Consider the following 19654-nt stretch of genomic DNA (forward strand, 5'->3'; position numbering starts at 1 on the left):
TGGCCGATTGACAATTTGACAACACCATTCTTTAAATGGAATTACACCTCATTCCATTTTGGTTTAAAAAAAAAAAAAAAATACGCATGTTGTTCAATGTAATATGTATAATTTAATAATAAAATAAAGCTGAATAAACAAGCTATACAGATAATTCTATACAATGACCCAGTTGCCTGTCTAGAGCCTTTAACTGACTTGATTAAATCTGTCCCATGTGACCTTCTTTATTTGTTTCTAATCTATAAAAGCCATTCTCTACCAAGCTTTTGACTCCTGTTCTATAAGCATGATATGGCTGCAGTAGAATCTGGCTCTCATTTTAAGCAGCTCTCAACTTTTTTGGGAAGTGGGTTGATGAATGGCTTTTAAACACCAGTGGCATTAACATGTTCTGAGCAGAGAGGAGAAGAAAGTGTACATCCAAAGTGGGTGATGAAATGCAACAGGAATTGGCACTTTTAATCATCCAGTATAGGGAGTGAGATGTGCAAAGGGATAATTAGGGCTCTTAGGGCCAGATTCACAAAAGAGATACGACGGCGTATCTCCTGATACGCTGTTGTATCTCTGAGATACGATTGTCGTATCTATGCGGCTGATTCATAGAATCAGTTACGCATAGATAGCCCTAAGATCCGACAGGTGTAACTGTGTTACACCGTCGGATCTTAGGCTGCAATTCTAGGCCGGGCGCTAGGTGGCGATTCCATTGCGGTCGGCATAGAATATGCAAATGACTAGTTACGCCGATTCACGAACGTCCGCTTTGCCCGTCGATCGAAATTTACGTTGTTTCCGTAGAGATGCGTCGCGTAAAACTAAGCATGCCCTCTAGGTGGTCTAAGCAAACTTAAGTATGGCTGTCGTTCCCGCGTCAAATTGTTTAATTTTACGTAGTTTGCGTAAGTCGTCCGTGAATGGCGCTGGACGCCATTTACGCTAACGTCGAAACCAATAACGTCCTTGCGACGTCATTTAGCGCAATGCACGTCGGGAAATTTTAGGAACGGAGCATGCGCAGTACGTTTGGTGCGGGAACGCGCCTAATTTAAATGGTGCCCACCCCATTTAAATTAGGCGGGCTTGCGCCAAGCGGATTTACGCTACGCCGCCGCAAGTTTACAGATGCTTGTGAATCAGGCACTTACGCTGTAAACTTGCGGCGGTGTAACGTAAATGGGATACGTTACGCCGCCGCAGCGTAACGTAGTTCTATGTGAATCTGGCCCTTAGCCCATAACTGCCTGGGAATTCAGAGAAAAGTCTGTGGTTTATAGTTCATAAACAGATCCTTATAGCTTGTGAAGTTTTTGCCAAATCCAGAACACCTTTATGCAGCACCTTCAGAAGACTAAGGCCGCGTACACACGATCGGTCCATCTGATGAGAACTGTCCGAAGCACCATTCTCATCGGTTAACCGATGAACCTGACTGATGGTCCATCGCGCCTACACACCATCGGTTAAAAAAACAATCGTGTCAGAACGCGGTGACGTAAAACACAACGTGCTGAAAAAAATGAAGTTCAATGCTTCCAAGCATGCGTCGACTTGATTCTGAGCATGCGCACGTTTTTAACCGATGCTTTTGCACACTAACGATCGGTTTTGACCTATCGGTTAGGTGTCCATCGGTTCAATTTTAAAGCAAGTTCTCATTTTTTTGACCGAAGGTTAAAGAACCTATGGGGTGTGTACGCGGCCTTAGGAGAGCTCTATAATGGCAGATAAAATACAGCAGTGTGTGCAAGTGTAGTGGATATTGTACATTTATTAAAAAACGACAAATAGCAACTCACATAAAATCAGTACAATATGCTTATCATCAATCATAGGTCCAGGTGTCAGCAAAGGCAAGGCTTTAGGGCATACTTACAGGATGTGGAACCTGTAGCAGCTGAGAACACCAGTGTGTCTAGGTCAAAACCCAATGCACCCTGCTGCTATCTGGGTTGCCTACAGTGTCCTGGCAACTAGAGAGACTGCAACCAGACCAGAAGTGATTTCAAGGGGACATGGCTATGCATTTCAAGGTGCCTCTTTGTCAAGTCTATTCACATTACTAATTATGCTGAACTTAGAGTGGCGCTCCCTGGTGTTCTTCTTAGCTATCACAAGTTCCACATTTGTTATACCTGTGGGTATGCCCTGATTCCTTGCCTTTGCTGAGACCTGGGCCTATTGTTGGTAAAAAGCATATTTTCAAAAATTTTATGATGTTGCCATTTGTCGTTTATTTTATTTTAAATGTACAATATTCACCACACTTCGATTGAGCAGTGTGTTAAAATATGTGCTTTATCTACTTCTGATAAAAGGTCAAAAAAGTTTTTAAACCCAATACAATCTGAATCAAACTTTTATATTATTGATATGTCTGCATAAAACAGAAAATATTTAATTTAATGCTACTGTCATTAATACTCTAGCAAACAAATGTGCAAATGCCTTTCTTTTTATAAGCTAAGAGGACAAGGCCTAGCAGTTCTAAAGTGCAGCTTGATCTGATAGCATGACTTATCTCGACCGTGGAAAGATCAGATTCATAAGCGTTCTTGCCAGCAGCAACTTAAACTGATGACATACTAGGTTTGCAGATTACAACCACAAAACAGTTGGCAGCAAGATGAGACTCCCTGTAGATATTAAGATAGCTTGGCAATGATCTTAATTCCAGACAATACTGAACATTTACAGTATATGGTAAATTACATTTTTGATGTTTTTAGTAGTTTAACTGCTAAAGTGTACACAGCTTTGATCTAAATTGGATATATCTACTTTTTGATCAAATGAAGAATATCAAGTATGAAAGTAGGCTTTAAAACTGAAATTAGTTAGGACTGACTTAACAAAACTCAATGATTAAAGTATTATATACAGGCTGTAACTGTGGCATTAATTATGACATTATTATTATTATTATTATTATTATTATTATTGTTAATAAGATCCTTACAGTGATTAGAGCTAAGTAAGTAAGATCCCAAAGATTTATAATTCTAGAATGGATATTTGGGCTGGAAAATATACGTATGCCATTGGTAAGGTAGTGAACTTCAATGGCAGCATAATGAGCCCCACAAAACTTCTCCCTGTTCAACACAGAATTTTTGTATTTGTTCAGCAAAAAACAAGCATCCGTTCCTTATTGTATGCACACTTTTAATCCTTTATTATTGTATGTATAGATAAGACGTTATTTTATGTATAATTATACATAATTCATTACTATATATTATGCTAATGCATTATGAGCTGTAGATATAATCATTTTAATGCAAGAGTTTCATGAAAACCTGAAAATTATTCCCAGGATTTCTTCAGGGTGTAAAGGTTAAGAAAGATTGATCTAACAAGAGAGTTTTTTTTCACCAACCAGCTGACAATATGTTGTACATTTCCAGTGCAAAATTTAACACAATTTGGTAGTCATGATGTGTGCCTTATTGATTTATATAAGGTACGTTTTGATGATTGCTCAAAAAGAGTACATAATTAACAGAAAGCTCTAATGGTTTGGAATTTATATTAATTAAGTATTGGTTCATCCTGGACCCTGGAAGGAAGAGTTGCTCTTTAGATTTATTCAGTTGTGAATCTGAGTTTGACTTATTGAACTCTATAAGTAACAGACTTTTTTTTTTTTAAGAGCAGCTAAGAATAGACAGTTTAATATGTAAAAGATTTTCAGTCCAAACCAAAATACATTTGCTTTAAAAAGTCAGTGTCTCTAAACATACAGAATAATGAAGGTCTAGAATGCATTCTGTGGTACAGTATTTATTCTGAGAGCATAACTGGCTCATATCACTAATTAGCTTGACTATGGCATAACAGAATACCTGTGCAGTAGCAGCCCTCCCAAGGTCACAGGATTCGCTTGTAAACAGTGTGGTAACAATGCTGACCAATTCCATTCCTCTTTCATTGTGGTAGACTGTTGATAAAAATAAAGAAGGTTTTATTAGTTATTAATCACATCTATTAATTTATCTGTGATAGACGAACGAAAAGGGTAAGACAGACTTAGCCTGTTAGTATAAATCAAATGCAGACAGGCAGGTTTTTATCCCAATAAGACAACAATTAATTTACAAATCCACTAAGTGATGTAGTCATTATTTATTAAAATATAAATCAATTTTTCTACCACATTCCAACTGTTAGTGGCAATTTGCCCAAGCACTTTGTCTGAGAGCTTCAGCCTTTGTTTGAAAGGAGAAATAAATGGATGCTTTGAATGTGCAGTAACAATTTACAATTTCCTACTGTCAGCAAGAAGTTTACCAGGAAATAAACAGAGGGGGAGCTAGGATTTATATTGCATGATGTATCTTAATTAGAAGCCATTTTATGGTTCTAATCTAAAATTGGTACAAAGAATTTAAATAAACAGATGGCACACATACTGATCTGAGAGCATGAGAATCTCAAACTCTTGTTATGTATGACCGATTGCACAATAAATAAAGACTAATTTACACAATGGTTATGATTGAAATTCCTGAGATACAAATATATATGTATGTGTTACATAAACAAGTCTGCATGTATGTGCAATGTACACACGCTGATAGTAGTCTGGAAGGGGAGGGCCCTACCACTTAAACTACCATGTAAATTATATTGAAAACACCGAATTACATCACCTTTCTAAATAATTTGAATTTGTACAACTTTGGTACCCGACCTCTTTTTTTAATTTAAGACCTATTAATGCTGCTTTGAGTGGCCACTCACAGCTTGTGTATGCCGGTAGTGCAGAGCAGCCCAAGCACTTCTGTTACCCACTGCGAAATACACCTTTTGCAATGTGTTAGCAAATGTTGAAAAGTTCACCAACCAGCTGACAATATGTTGTACATTTCCAAGTATGGACCAGTAGATTTCAGTGCTAGTGGATCAGCAGTGTTCATTTTAGTGTTGATCTGATCTAATAAGATAAATATGCTCTTGCAGAGGTTAACTAATTGTTAAGCAATGGGTTCAAGTCAAGTGTTAGGATTGTTAAAGTGTATCTAAACTTTTGAAGAAAAATGTAATGTATAGCAGCTTTCCAGTCCACTAATGCTGTGGTTGCATTCTTTTTCAAGGTTTTTCTTTTCTCTATTTTCACCCTGTGATCCTGCCAGTAATACACTTCTGGTCCTTGTGGGACAATGATTCTAAACTGTACTGTATCTAGAGAAGAGCAGAAATATCACCTAGCATGGCTGGTTGCGTATCTCATTCCTTCTGCTCCTCCTGTTTGAGCACTCTCATGAATGAGGATGCTTGTGCATCCTCATTCAAGAGAAAACATATGACATCACAGATGGGGCTGGGCAGGAAATGGGCAGGGCTATGCTGTGCTGCTTGCACAGACTCTGACAAAGGTACCAGGAAGTATCTGTGAGCAGCCACATTTGGCTGCACAGGAAACCATTGTCGGTGAAGCAGAGGAGAATTGCTGAATGTCTAGATTAGACTGTAGTTTCTCATCACACATTTAGCACTTCCAATACTGCATAATATAACATTTGTATATATTATATATAAAAATAAAGAGTAGTTTTAATTTTTAACTTGAATTCCATTTTAAAGCAGAACTTTACGCATAACAGTTTAAATGTTTTTTAACAAAATAACCTCCAGAATTGCTCATGTTTCTTCTTGCTGGAGGCCACCATTATTAGAAACCATTCCCCTCTCCGTGGTCTCAAAAACTATAATTCCACGTACATACGCTCTGAATTTCCGACAACAAATGTTGGGATGGGAGCTTGTTGTCGGAAATTCCAACCGTGTGTAGGCTCCGTTTCCGACAACAAAAATTTGAGAGCTGGTTCTCAAATTTCAGACAACAAAATTTGTTGTCGGTAATTCCTGGCAGCAGAGTTTGTTCTGTCATCTTTCCTGCTTTTCTTTTCTCCCTCAGCACAGTCTGCATCATTCCTATTGCTTTCTTCCAGCTTCAGCAACAGCAAATGTTAAAGCTGGTAGCTGATCAGCCTCTAGTGGCTCTGATTTTAGGCACAGTGCTGAGAATGGAGAGCAACTGGGCATGTGCAGAGCAGGGTGAGACATTGCATTACTGGATTTCAAACAGTATATACACACATTTATTAAAAGAGGCCAGCCTGAAGGGCCAGGGGCCAGACGTAATTTTCTGACTCAATTTCAACTTTAAGGAATAAATATTTAATCATGTGATTAAGAGTTAAGATATAATTTTAGGGGTTATGTGTTAGGGTCTACTGTACTTTACAGTCAGGGATAGGCCATAGGTTAGGGACACTCAGAGCAAGTTGTTTTGGTTAGGTGAATAATGCAAAAATCTAACTGTAAGCAATTTCTTTATTTGTTACTTTTTACAGTTATCCCAAATCCCAGTTCCTTGACAAAGAGTTGGGATTTGTATCTGAATCACAGTGAATGTACCCATTTACCACTGTTCTTGGACCCTATTTAGCAAAATATCTATACTACCTGTCACTCCAGAGAGTGATAAACTTTTTACAGTGGAACTCTGAGGTCAGCTGCAAATACTAGTACTAGGGTAGCATAACTTACTAGTACAGTGAATAGGAATGCTCTTCCCAAGCAGATCATGTCTTTTGCCAGACCACAGAGTAAGCCTAGATTTCAACCAGGATGTGACTGCTCTTAGCTTCTATGCCACAATTATACTCTATGGCTTTCAGCCGATGAGCTATCACTGAATGTAATTTTGATAATCTGACTGCCCAAAACGAACCGTCCTGGAGCACCCAAGTACCAGTGCATGCACATAAAGTACCCCTGAAAGATGTCTGCTATAGGTGAAGCACGCCACACCAGTAGTCATCTGGTCTTAACAGGGACACAAGCCTCACAATTAGTGTACAGCCACTCTACATGAAAACAAAATGCTGTTGACCCATACAACTGTAAAAACATCAATATATATATATATAAAAAAAAAACACACACACAATATGTTCATATGAATGAGATGTTTGAAATAATCAGAATTCGATCCTTTTTACTGAGACATTGACGGTCTTTCAGCAGTTCCTAAATGCATCTATTATATTAATTAACAGAATATATCTTGCTATTCAGTTCCTACCTCACTCACAACACTTATACCAGGTAGTGTGAATGTATACAGAGGGTTGAAAGATGAAAGCTGGTCTTCTGCACTAGTCAAGGTCATATGAAATGCTTCTGAATGTGCTTCTGCCTGCTCAGAATGTTGGGAAGACAATGCCTCATTCAGGTAAACCTACAATGCAAGGCGGCATAGCAGAGGAATTAGCACAGAACAATTGCCCATTTTTGGCAACAACATCTTTACTTCATGAAGACAACATTAATATTTATGTTATGATGTTCAGGACTAATTAAGTATTTTCCAAGCATATGTGGTATCAACACATGAAAAAGACAGTGGAAAAAAATACATAAGAATTATTATAGAGGAAATACAAGGTACATATTTAAATTGCATCATAGTTACTTTAATATTAAATTAAAAAACAAATTCAACATACGGTAATCCATGTAGAGTGCCCACTCCCTGAATTTATTGTAAAAATGAAATGTTGACTTCACTTTTCTCAATGTATATTTTCAGTTTAACTAACAAAACGACCAACATGCCATATGAATATATGTTTTTTTTTTTGTTTTAGAAAGACAAATCCGGAAATAGAAAATATTTGCAGTTTTAGGGTAAGAATAAATATTCACTAAGATCTTCCTATTAAATTTCCATGCAGGTGTCAGTAGATAGTTAATATGTTGTACTGAGGCCCCGTACACACGTCCGAGGAACTCGACGGGCAAAACACATCGTTTTGCCCGTCGAGTTCCTTGTGAAGCCGCCGAGGATCTCGGCGAGCCGAAATTTCCCATTGAACAATGAGGAAATAGAGAACATGTTCTCTATTTCCTCGCCGAGGTCCTCGTCGGCTTCCTCGGCCGAAAGTGTACACACGGCCGGGTTTCTCGGCAGAATTCAGCTCCGACAGAGTTTCTGGCTGAATTCTGCCGAGAAACTCGGTCGTATGTACGGGGCCTCAGAACTATTGTACCGGAATAGAAGGATGGGAAATTGTTTACATCTTCTTATATTTTAAATTTTTATTTTAAATGTTAGTGTAAAGCTCTCCACTTGCTGACCACCTAACTGGGAAAATACGTCACTTCTTTGAGGCTTAACCAATTCACCCCCGGGAAAAATTTGCCCCCTTCCTGACCAGAGTACTTTTTGATATACGGCACTGTGTTATTTTTACGAACAATTGCACGGTCGTGCGACGTTGCACCCAAACAAAATTGTTTTTCTTTTTTTCCCCACAAATAGAGCTTTCTTTGGGTGGTATTTGATCATCTCTGCTGTTTTTATTGTTTGCGCTATAAACAAAAAAAGAGAGCCAATTTTGAAAAAAAGCTATATTTTTAACTTTTTGCTATAATAAATATCCCCCAAAAATATAAAAAAATAAAATCTATTTTTCAGTTTAGGCTTATGTATTCTTCTATATATTTTTGGTATTTATTTTTTTTGCAATAAGCGTATATTGATTGGTTTGCGCAAAAGTTATAGCGTCTACAAAATAGGGGACTGTTTTATGACATTTTTATTCATTTTTTTTAATTAGTAATGGTGGCAATCTACGATTTTTATCATGACTGCGACATAATAGCGGACACATCGGACACTTTTGACACTATTTTGGGACCATTGTCATTTATTCAGCAATCAGTACTATAAAAATGCACTGATTACTATATAAATGACAGTGGAAGGGAAGGGGTTAAATACTAGGGGGCGAGCAAGGGGTTAAGTGTGTCCTAGGGAGTGATTCTAACTGTGGGGGGTGGGCTACCACTGACATGACAGCGATCACTGCTCCCAATGACAGGGAGCAGTAGATCAGTGTCATGTGACTAGGCAGAACAGGGAAATGCCTTGTTTACATAGGCATCTCTCCGTTCTGCAGCTCCATGTCATGATCGCGGGACACCGGAGAAAATTTAGTCTGCGGGTCCCACGGGTACGGTCATGGAACACGCGGCAGCGTGCACCCACTAAGCCGCAAAATAAAGAAGGCCATTGTGCCGACGTATATCATCGTGCGCTGGTCGGCAATCGGTTAATACCATAGTTATGGCTGCAGCTAGATGCCATAACCGCTGTATTAATTTTTCCCTCAGGCACTGGTCTTTCTCCTAAAAGTGATATGTGTGCCGCATTCTTTCAGACCCTAGATCTCACCATGAAGAGAAACTGTCATGCTATATTGTTAGCGCAAGGGATGTTTACATTTCTCAAGATAGCAATGAAAGTGGTTAAAACATTTTTTTTATAGAGACAGTGTAAAAAAATGAAAATGTAATAAAAAAAATAATAATAAAAATGTAAATTCCCCTGTTCCCCATATGTAAACAGTGTTAACACCACACGTGAGGTATCCCAACAAACATCAGAAATAATGCTAGGACTAGACCTCCTCTGTAACTCTAAAGTAGTAATCTGTAGACATTTTTAAAACGTTGCCTATGGAGATTATCAAGTACCGTAGTTTGTCACCATTCCACTAGCGTGCAAGTTTAAAGTTTGACATGTTAGGTATTTGTTTACTCAGCATAATATCATCTTTCACATTTTACCAAAAATGGGGGTTATAGTATGTCTTGTTTGTTTTTTTAACTTAATAAAATATATTTTTTCACAAAAAATTGTATTTGGAAAACTGTGTGCTATTGTAACGATCGCTATTTTATTCTTTAGAGCCTCTGCTAAAAAATATCACAGTCTCTCTTCCCTCCACGGATTCATGTTGCCCTGCTAGCATATATTAAGAGGATTGTTGGTCCTAATAGTCTGACTATTCCAGAATGTGAGCCTGTGCAAATGCATGCTCATGTGATTCCATGGTTCCCAGCATCGGCCTTCATATATTCCCACTGCATCCTCTGCCAAATACAATAAGGCTGGGTTCACACCTCCGACAGGTGCGGCTCGCAGCAGGGGACCGGTGTGTCCCTCTTCTCCATTTCAGGGACGAATCAATGGCGAAATGTTGCCTGAATTCAGCCCTGAAATGGAGCCACTCTGCAATCAGCTCTGTAGAGAGTCGGTCACAATCTCCCGTCATGGCAATTGGATGCGAGGAATACTGCATCCAATTCGCATAGGTGTGAACTTAGTCTAAATCATAAGCGGGAGATTACACAGCAGAGGAACACGTGGCAATAGACATCAATTTAAAAAGCAATATAAGAAGCTTGCTAAATTCTGGTGCATGGACTTTCTGATTTTAGTTATAATGCTTCTTAGATATGACTTACTGATTTTACTTGCAATCTGCATTTACTTTTTAATTTTCTTTCAGCATAATGATATTTTTAATATGATCAATATATCTCAAGATAGTTAAAATGGTTCCCCAAAAAAATACCAGTCCACATGCACTAACTACTCCAACTGAAGATTATGGCCCAGATTCTCGTAGATCTGCCCATCTTTATGCCGGCGTAGTGCATCTCAGATGCGTTACGCCGACGTAACTTAGAGAGGCAAGCTCTGTATTCTCTAATCAGAAGCGTTCATTTTTGCACAGGGGCAGCGTAAATTCGTCGGCGTATAAGGGCGTAATTCAAAGTAGGAAGGAAGTGGGCGTGATCCATTTAAATGAACCGTGACCCCATGCAAATGAAGGGCCGAACAAATGGCGCATGCGCCATCACGAGATCGCATGTCCCGCACCCCTCTGCGCATGCTCACAACTACACCTGGCGTTATTCCTGAGTTACGCCGGCCCACTGTTTACGCCCAGGGCATAAATACGCCCAGACATGCGCCCGTCGAGTGCAAAAGTACACCTGTTTGTTTTGGTTTGGTGGATTGGTGGCTATACTTTTGCGCTCTGATTGTAGACATGTCTGCCCAGCGTTCTGGGACCCGAAATTTTTTTTTCTCTCCCAAGGAGAAAGGCATAAACCTTTCTGCCATGGAGAGGTACTATGATCGCCTCCATGGGGCCCATAGCAAGAACACCAGCAGGGGCAGAAGGGACGAGATCCTTTAGAGGATCACGGACCAGGTTAATGCCGTGGGCAATGAGGCGAGGAGGCCCAAACATATTGCTAAGAAGATCAACGATCTTCGCCGGAGGGTGAAGGAAAAGATGGCTCTTATGGCGAGTCATGCCAGGGGCACTGGTGGTGGACCACCCTCTAGGGTCCGTCTGACTCTTGAGGAGGAGGTTGTTGCCCGCTGCCTTACCAGGGAGCAAGTGGAGGGAATGCCGGACTATGACTCAGTTGAGCCGCCCTTGAGGACAGGTAAGTTTGTTTTTTCTACTATCTGGTGTGTAGCATGTGAGGGGGTGGAAGGGAACATGTGACAAGTGTGTGAGTCCACCAACATGTGAATGTTTTGTGTCATCCGCAGATGTCCAGGAGGGACCCTGATGATTCTGCCCCTGACCCCCTGGGAAGCCAAGAGGCATTGGTGGAGGGGAGTGGTGGCCAGACCTCAAGTGATGAGGTCATTCAGGAGGATGCTGAGCATTTGGGTGAGGAGGTGTCCCTATACCTGGAGGAGTCGTCCATCTCAGCTGGTCCTTCCCGGCCGTCAAGCCTCCAATCCTCGAGTCCCTCTGGCTCCATCACCAACACACCCACTCCCTCAAGCCCCTCTGGCTCCATCCCCAACCCACCCACTCCCTCAAGTCCCTCCCCCTATGCCAGGCCTGAAGCCTCTCGTGGGCCCAGGAACGCAACCAGGAAGACCAGGGGGGTTCCGGAATTCCTGCCAGTGACACTGACCACTGCTCAGGACACGCAGACCCACCATATGGGTGAGATGGCCCAGGATATGCGGAGAGTGGCCGACAGCCTGGGCGACAGGGGACACATCACGGATGGTCTGCAGGACGTGGCAGCCAATACAACAGCTATCATATCCTGCTTGGGGGATCTCCAGACCACCACGGCTACCCTTGTGGCAGAGGTGGGGACCCTCAATGAGACCGTCCAGGGCCACACAGCTGCCATTGTTCAGGTGCAGACAGAGACAAACAGCCTTCTGAGGCGTATTGCCGTGGCATTAGAGGGCAGGCCTCCAGCCATGGTGGATGCTCCTCCACCTGATGTCCCCCCCCCCACCATCAACCAGGCAGTTGCGGAGTCGGGGCCGTGGGCGTGGCAGTCAGGGCAACTAGTTTGGTTTATTTATTATTTTGTTGCTCTGATGAAGAGTTTTTTTTATTTTGTTGCCCTGATGAAGAGTGTTTTTTGTATTTTGTTGCTCTGATGAAGAGTGTTTTTTTTTTATTTTGTTAATAATGCACACGGTGAGGCGTGCAGATTAGTGTGACTGGTGTGTGAATGTGGGGGGGGTGACACTCCTGCCGGCAAAGGGGTGTCACCCTCGGCCGTGTGAATGTGGTATGAATGTTCAGCATCATAATTGGAGCCTTGGCGTGGCGTTGCTGCTCCCAAGTCCCGTGCGGTGTACTTGGGCTAATCCAAAGTGATGAGGATGTGGGGTGTGTGTGCTAGGGACCACAGTGGTGTGCATGCGTGCATTCTCCTTGTGCCATGATGAATGTGTGTGTTTAACGTGTAAAGATGCGTTCCACGAGACATCTCCTGACTGCTGCTCCCTCAGCAGACGGGGTATCCTCGGTTAGGGGGGGGGGATTGTCTGGTTCGGGAGTCAGGTCATCACGTAGGGCAATCTCCAGGCCCTTTCTCTCGGCAAAGTTGTGCAGAATGCAACATGCACAGATGATCTGGCACACAAAGTTTGGGGAATACAACAGGGTCCCCCAGACTTATCCAGGCATTGGAACCGGGACTTCAGGATGCCAAAGGTGCGTTCCACCACTCCACGGGTACGTATGTGTGCAGCATTGTAGTTTTCCTCTCCTGGGGTTTGGGGATTCCGGAATGGAGTCTTGAGATGGGGTCCAAGTGCATATGCAGAGTCACCTGGAAGGGAAAAGACAGGAGGATGTTAGTCATGCATGTGCCCATCGTGATGTGTGCATCATGGGGTCGGACAGGCATGCCTGACTCCCATGTCACTCACCAACCAGCCAGCTGTCCCCATACACGTTCTCTTCAAATTCTGTTGGGATGGTGCTTTGACGGTATATGTAGCTGTCGTGGCTGGACCCTGGGTGTTTGGCACGGACGTGCCATATGAGGCCTTGGGCATCGACTATCACCTGTACGTTGATGGAATGCCAGTGCTTCCGATTGCGGTATATGTGCTCTGTGTCACGGGGGGGCTGTAGTGCCACATGTATGCAATTAATGGCCCCCACGGTGCGTGGGAATCCTGCAATTCTGACAAAATCCGCCCTTGCCTTATTCCGCAGATGCTCCTGGGTGGGTCTGATGATGTGGTGGGACATGCGTCTGAGGATTGCGGGGACAACCTGGTGCACACATCTGCTCATGCTGGTTTGTGACATCCCAGCCACTACTCCACTTGTACGCTGAAAAGATCCTCTGGCGAGGAAATGCAGTGTTGCCAGTACCTTGACTAGTGGCTGCACTGCATGCGAGCGGTGTGTCTGGCTGGTGATGTCATCATGCAGGGCTGTGGCTATTTCCTGGATGGCATCAGTGTTGAATCTGAAGATGCGATACACCTCAGAATCCCCCATGCCAAAGATGTTTATGCGCGTGCGGTATATCCTCTCCCGTGCCCTCCTCCTTCTACGCGCCTGGGCACACACTAGTATAGCTATGACCATGCCTGCCCCTGGCATGTTGGCATACAGAAGTCTTGTCCTGCAAGTGTGGTTGCTCAGCTCGTCCGTAACAGTGCTGCTGAAGCTGCTCTCCAGCTGACCTGCACACGTCTGGTGCAAAGTTGCCCCTGCTTTATGAGGGGCAAGTTTAGGCCTGACGTACAGCTTACACGCACCGCGTGTAGCCTGCGTCGGGCGGTCGTACGTTCGGGAATCGGCGCATCTCCCTCATTTGCATATTTGAATAGGAAATCAATGGGAGCGCAAGATGCTCCCGCCGTAAATATGCGCCTACGCTACACTGGCGTAGAAAAGTTACGCCGATCGGAAGAAGCCTATTTTCAGGCGTATCTGGTTCTGTGGGTACGGCACATAGATACGACAGCGCATATTTACACTTACGCCGCGCATCTCGAGATACGCCGGTGTAACTTCTTTGAGAATCTGGGCCTATGTGTACTGTTTTCGCTTCTTCTTCTATCTTGGACACATACGCACACTTGTACACTGCTACATGTTTTTGTGTGTATAAAGGATTTAACTAAATCTATCCACACATGCACACACAATTTTGATTTCAACATGGAAAAAAAAAGAGGAAGTATACAGTATGTGCCATCATGTATATGCCATATAAAATGTTTTACTGCAATAACCCTTTGGTAGACAAACCCCACTGCAATGTAAATATGCAGAATTCTACTGCAATAATAGGTCTGCCATTGACTTTAAAAAGTATTACTATGCCTTTGACGAACGCTTAGCTGCCAGCATACTCTGCTTCAACCCAATACACACCTAATTGCTCGGCAAAAAGGCAGTTTCCCTACCTCATTGAGCTGGATGATGTGATGAATTTGCCTCAGGTACTCGCTGCCACCTGGTTTGTGGCAGATATCCAGCACCATCATATTTATTTTCTGCTCAGTCAAATTGAGCCTGTTGCCTTGAACTTCTTCTGTTGAACTGTCTTCTTGCATTGCAAAGTCACTGGAAAAAGGAAAACGTGTATGACATTAGATTTTTCTGAAACAATAATATGCACAATAAAATCCTTTTAGTGCCGTCTTGAACTGCAATGCCCCTGGCATGGGCACCTGTCCAGCAGAGTCTGCACACACATTATCATTGCACATTCAATTTCTAAAATTCCAGTCAATATTATTACAGGTTTTTGGGCCTCTGGAAAATTACTATCATTATCAGTAAAGCAAGATATTTTGTCAAGCCAAATATTTTTAGAGTCTATATACAAGGTAACAATTTTTGTTTTCATTATATGATAGCCAATCTTGATCTTTTGTAATCCTAAACATACCTGCCCATTGTTTTGTGGAGGATGAAAGAAAAAAATGAATTAAGAGTCAAAAGGTTAGCAACTATAAAAGTAACAATTCAATTAATACGCTCTGACTTATTCTGCATGATTGCTTTAAAAATAAAGTTTGTCCTTGCTCGTATCTGCTTAGCTGTTGAATTGCACTGTTTACATTGAAGATACAATAAGAAAGTCAGGGGACACTGGATAAATATGCAGAAAAATTACATGGAAGTAATGTTTGAAGAGGACATAAAGTTAATCAAAGCATTAGGGTGACAAACTGTTTTTCTTAGCTTTAGTTGAAATATTATAAAAGTAAATGAAGACTAATGTTACGGCTGTCATTAATACCACCACTGTCAACAGCCTTGTCCCTTAGATAACAGCTGTATGTTTAGTAACAACCATAGAATGGTTAAGTAGATGTTAACCCAATCACTAAAACTTCACGTAATCATAATCCAGTTTGGGGTTTACGTCGACTGTAAAAAGTCACCCCTGTATCACACCAGTGCAGCTTTGAAATTGTGCTACTTCATTACGATTTCAAAGCCGCAGTTTAGAAGTCTATGCAAGTTGTAATAAAATCGGAAAAAGGTAAGGCAGGAACCTCTGAGTCATGCAAATTTGAACGGTTCCATTGCCTGTAATGGAGTGCAACTTGTCATGCGATTTTGGAACTGTAAAATTGCATTGGTGTGAACTGTACAATTCAGGACCGTGTGACCAGTAACCATGCATTATTAAGTCCCTCACTCTCACCCATGGATATTAATAGCACCAGCAACCCCTACTGTCGTCACAGCTGGAACCAAAATACCCAGTGTTGCAGCCTACAAGGTGCAGTGACATCAATCCCTGCATCGTGTGACAATGCGCAGGCTTAGAGATTGCCTGCTAGAAACATGAACTGTCACACGGGAGGAGATCATATGTTCCTAGATACCCAGAAGCACCAAGTGTTTTGTACCAGCTGAGGCAAAGGAAGGAATAGCAGTGCAGCACTAGCATTATATTAGTGGGTCAATGGGGAGGGTTGGGCTTTTCACACACACTGTATCTCTTTAGGGTTCCCATTTACATGCAGATTACTTGGAGATAAGGCTCATTTTAGATTTAATCAGCATGTGCATTGATTTCCACTGACTTTCCCACATTGCTTTCCAATAAGATATCACTTGCATGGGATAGTACATTCAGGTACTCGAGGGTACACTGAAGTGTGTGTCTGTTTTGAATTTGCCACTAAAATACATACTCTTTATTGCAGATCAAGGTGCCTCTATCAGACATGCTTTATTTATTGTATAATCAAATACATTTTGTAGGGGGAATAACTCTTGTCAATGTTTTTTTTTTAATCCAAAAGAGTTTTTATTTGTATTGAAATGGGCATAACGTAACAACATCAATTGGTAAGTTATGAACTTACTGAAGACAAATGAAATGAGAGACCTAATCACAAACAGTTCTCAGGAATAAGTGCAAAATATTATAGCAAAGCCCAAATAACTAGAATATAATTTATTGAGAAACAATGGAAACCAAAACCAAAAGTATCATGTGCTGTCTCAAATATAGGAACATCTGGAACTTAGTAATACCCTTAGGCATCCCATACATGACTCGTATTTTTTCGTTTAACCAGCTGGTTGAAGAAAATGCCTCATTGAATGTGTGAATGTGTGGATGGGGGAATCCTTGCCATGGATCTATTGCATTCTGACAGCAGGGAGGCTTCCCCGCAGTCAGAATACACATATCAGCACCACCGGCTATAGCCACTGATCAAGTAAAATGTTTCCAACAGGCTGGTTGTACAGAAGTCGATTGAGAGCTCGACTTCTGTAAAACCAACCTGCTCATACATGGATTGAAATGTGTCCGGTGTGTTGAATTTAAAAGATATATATATATATACACATATTATATATATATATATATATATATATTCAAATTTTTCTCAGAAGTTTTTTAGAAGCGACATCGGGTTTCTCTGAGTGTTTGAGCGGATACTTCTCCCCAAAAAATTGTTACAAACATTTACACAAGCTGCCTTCTAAAAAAAAAAAAAAAAAACAAAGGTCAACAATAACTTGACCTTTTGACATATATGACCTATGGCACGTATGATAAAACAGTGCCATCTAGAGGTTGCATTGGGAAATGATGACCAATACAAACTATATAGTTAGACAGGATACACCCATGTGGGATTGTCTACCCAAAAGCCTAAACTGATGGAGGACTCCATAATGACATAACAACAAGGAAGGTCTGTGCCAGAAGAAACTATGATGCTTTCACCCAATTTCAGAGTCTAGGATCCTGGTTGCCTAAGAAGATTGTGAAGCCATTATAACCTGAGCTAAGTAACTTTTTAGCATATTCTAATTGCGCACAGACCATTATTCATACTCATTCGCTTGGAAGGATAGGTAATGTGTGTGTGCATGCTTATTGTATGTACTAGATATCTGTTGGTCTTATATTGTATTCCTATAATTGTAATAGTTTGTATGTGCAGAACTATAGAGGCTTCATTGCTTCCTTGGGTTTATGATAAAGAACCTTAGAAGACACAAATAAAAACAGTGGGTTCCTGCTGAACTGTCCAAATTTCAATCCATCTATGGCTTGCTTTAGACAAAAAGTGCATGCTCAGAATCAAGCAGAAAAGCGGAACTGCCTATTGAACTTCATTGATCTCAGCTCGTTGTACGTGTTGTACATCACCGAGTTCTTGACGTTCGGAATTTCAGATTTGAGTGACTGTGTGTATGCAAGACAAATTTAAGCCCTTTTCCTGCTGAAAAAAAACAGAGTTTTTCCTGATACACACCCGACCCTGGGACACGCTGCTTGATCTACCCACTCAAGTGGTTCCAACTTTTTACCTTCATTGCTGGCATCTCTCAACTGGGCTCTCCCAGCTTTGCTTTCTTGGCGGCTCCTCCGTTTGGTCCTCACCCACTACTAATTAGGTCCCAGGGCACTTAAGTTTTTTGACATTATATACAGTCAATACAGATCCTCACCTTGCTGGGGGCGTTCCCATCACCAACTTATACCTTGCGTGAGACCTGTGTCTCCACGTGGGGCCTAGGCTCCTCCGAGGAGTGAATCTGTATTCACAGACCTATATCTCCTGACGAAGCTACCTAGCGAAAACTAGTTGAGATCCTGATCTATATGACCCCCTCCGCCTGATTGTTCCCCGCAAACTAGGGCCCTTATACTATCTGCATTAGGTGTTGGCTGGTCGTATAATCAATTGTTTTACACTACCATTTCTGTAATTTAAAAATATTGTGTATTTCTCAAGTTATTTATGTTATGTTTTAATAAATTGAACTTTTTTACCTTTACTATACTCTTTTGATAACTGAAGTACCGACATAGTCCATTAGCCCTTGCCCACTTTCCTTGGTTTTTCTGGGTCTCTTGGGTCCCAAATAAACCTTACCTCTACTCAAATTATGATAGGATGATGGTACTTTTATGTTATGTTTTTCTTTCTTTACTGAGAGGTTTCCTTATAAATCATCGAGTTTTTCCTATCGGAAAAACTGATCGTGTGTACAAGGCATAAGAGCCTGTAAGCTGCAATATAATAAATGTTTGTTTTTGGATTTAATACTGCTTTAACAACTTTGCGGCCACCCCATAGCAGATATACTGTTACAGGGCAGCCGCGCTGTGTGAAATCACACACACACACACACATATATATATATATATATATATATATATATATATATATTTAATTCTAAACATTCTGGTTTTGGGTGTGAGTGCACGCTGCCGGCGGCTCGCTCCTGCTGTGATTTTACACTGCCGGCACCCGCTGATCGTTCGTTAAACTGACAGAATGCCAGTCTGCCTATATCAACAAGCCAGACTGTCATTCTGTCAGTACAGAAGACATGGATCCTGTGTTTCTGTAAAGCAATGATCCATAGTAAAAGCACCTCCCCCACTACACTGAAACATTAGCTAGGCACAGTGTTAATTTGATCCCCCTCATGTTAACCCCTTCCCTGCCAGTGTCATTAGAACAGTGACAGTGCATATTTTTGCCAGTGTCAGGTGTCCAAATTGTCTGCAGCAACACTGCAGTCCCGCTATAAGTCGCTGATCGCTACCATAAAAATATTGCCGCCATAAAAATATTGCCGCCATAAAATTACCCCATAGGTCAGGGGTCTCAAACTCAAATTACCTGAGGGCCACAAGACAACTTTTCATATCTCAAGGGGGCCACATGCAAACTTTCAAACAGCACTGGTGTCAGCGGACGCATTATTAACCCCCAGCATTGGTGTCAGCCAACGCATTATTAACCCCCAGCATTGGTGTCAGCAAACGCATTAACCCCCAGCATTGGTCACCACACTAAGGACTTTGCCTCAGTGTGATGGCTCATTAGCCTCTCCTGGCAGTCAGGATCATCTGCCTCCTGAGTCCTTTCCTCCTGGCTTCCACAAAGGCCTAGTGACAGGACACCCAGAGAATACAGTCTCCCGCTCTGAGGTGGCAGCAGGACCCTTGATCGGGGCTCCGATAGATCGTCAATGCATGGTGGGCG

General features: G+C 41.7%; 1 protein-coding gene across 4 annotated transcripts in view; it reads right to left on the minus strand.

The window, feature by feature from the left end:
• KIAA0825 (KIAA0825 ortholog) overlaps positions 1 to 19654 on the minus strand; it is a 559317-nt gene that overhangs the window by 249431 nt on the left and 290232 nt on the right. For all 4 annotated transcript variants that reach the window (XM_040342242.1, XM_040342235.1, XM_040342259.1 and 1 more), the window contains exons 17-19: positions 14576 to 14735; positions 7097 to 7252; positions 3849 to 3943 (exon numbers count right to left, since the gene is read on the minus strand). In XM_040342242.1, the coding sequence (XP_040198176.1) occupies positions 3849 to 3943; positions 7097 to 7252; positions 14576 to 14735 (411 nt within the window). The remainder of the gene's footprint in view (positions 1 to 3848; positions 3944 to 7096; positions 7253 to 14575; positions 14736 to 19654) is intronic.

This window comes from Rana temporaria, chromosome 1, assembly GCF_905171775.1.
Source record: "Rana temporaria chromosome 1, aRanTem1.1, whole genome shotgun sequence".
NCBI lineage: Eukaryota > Metazoa > Chordata > Amphibia > Anura > Ranidae > Rana > Rana temporaria.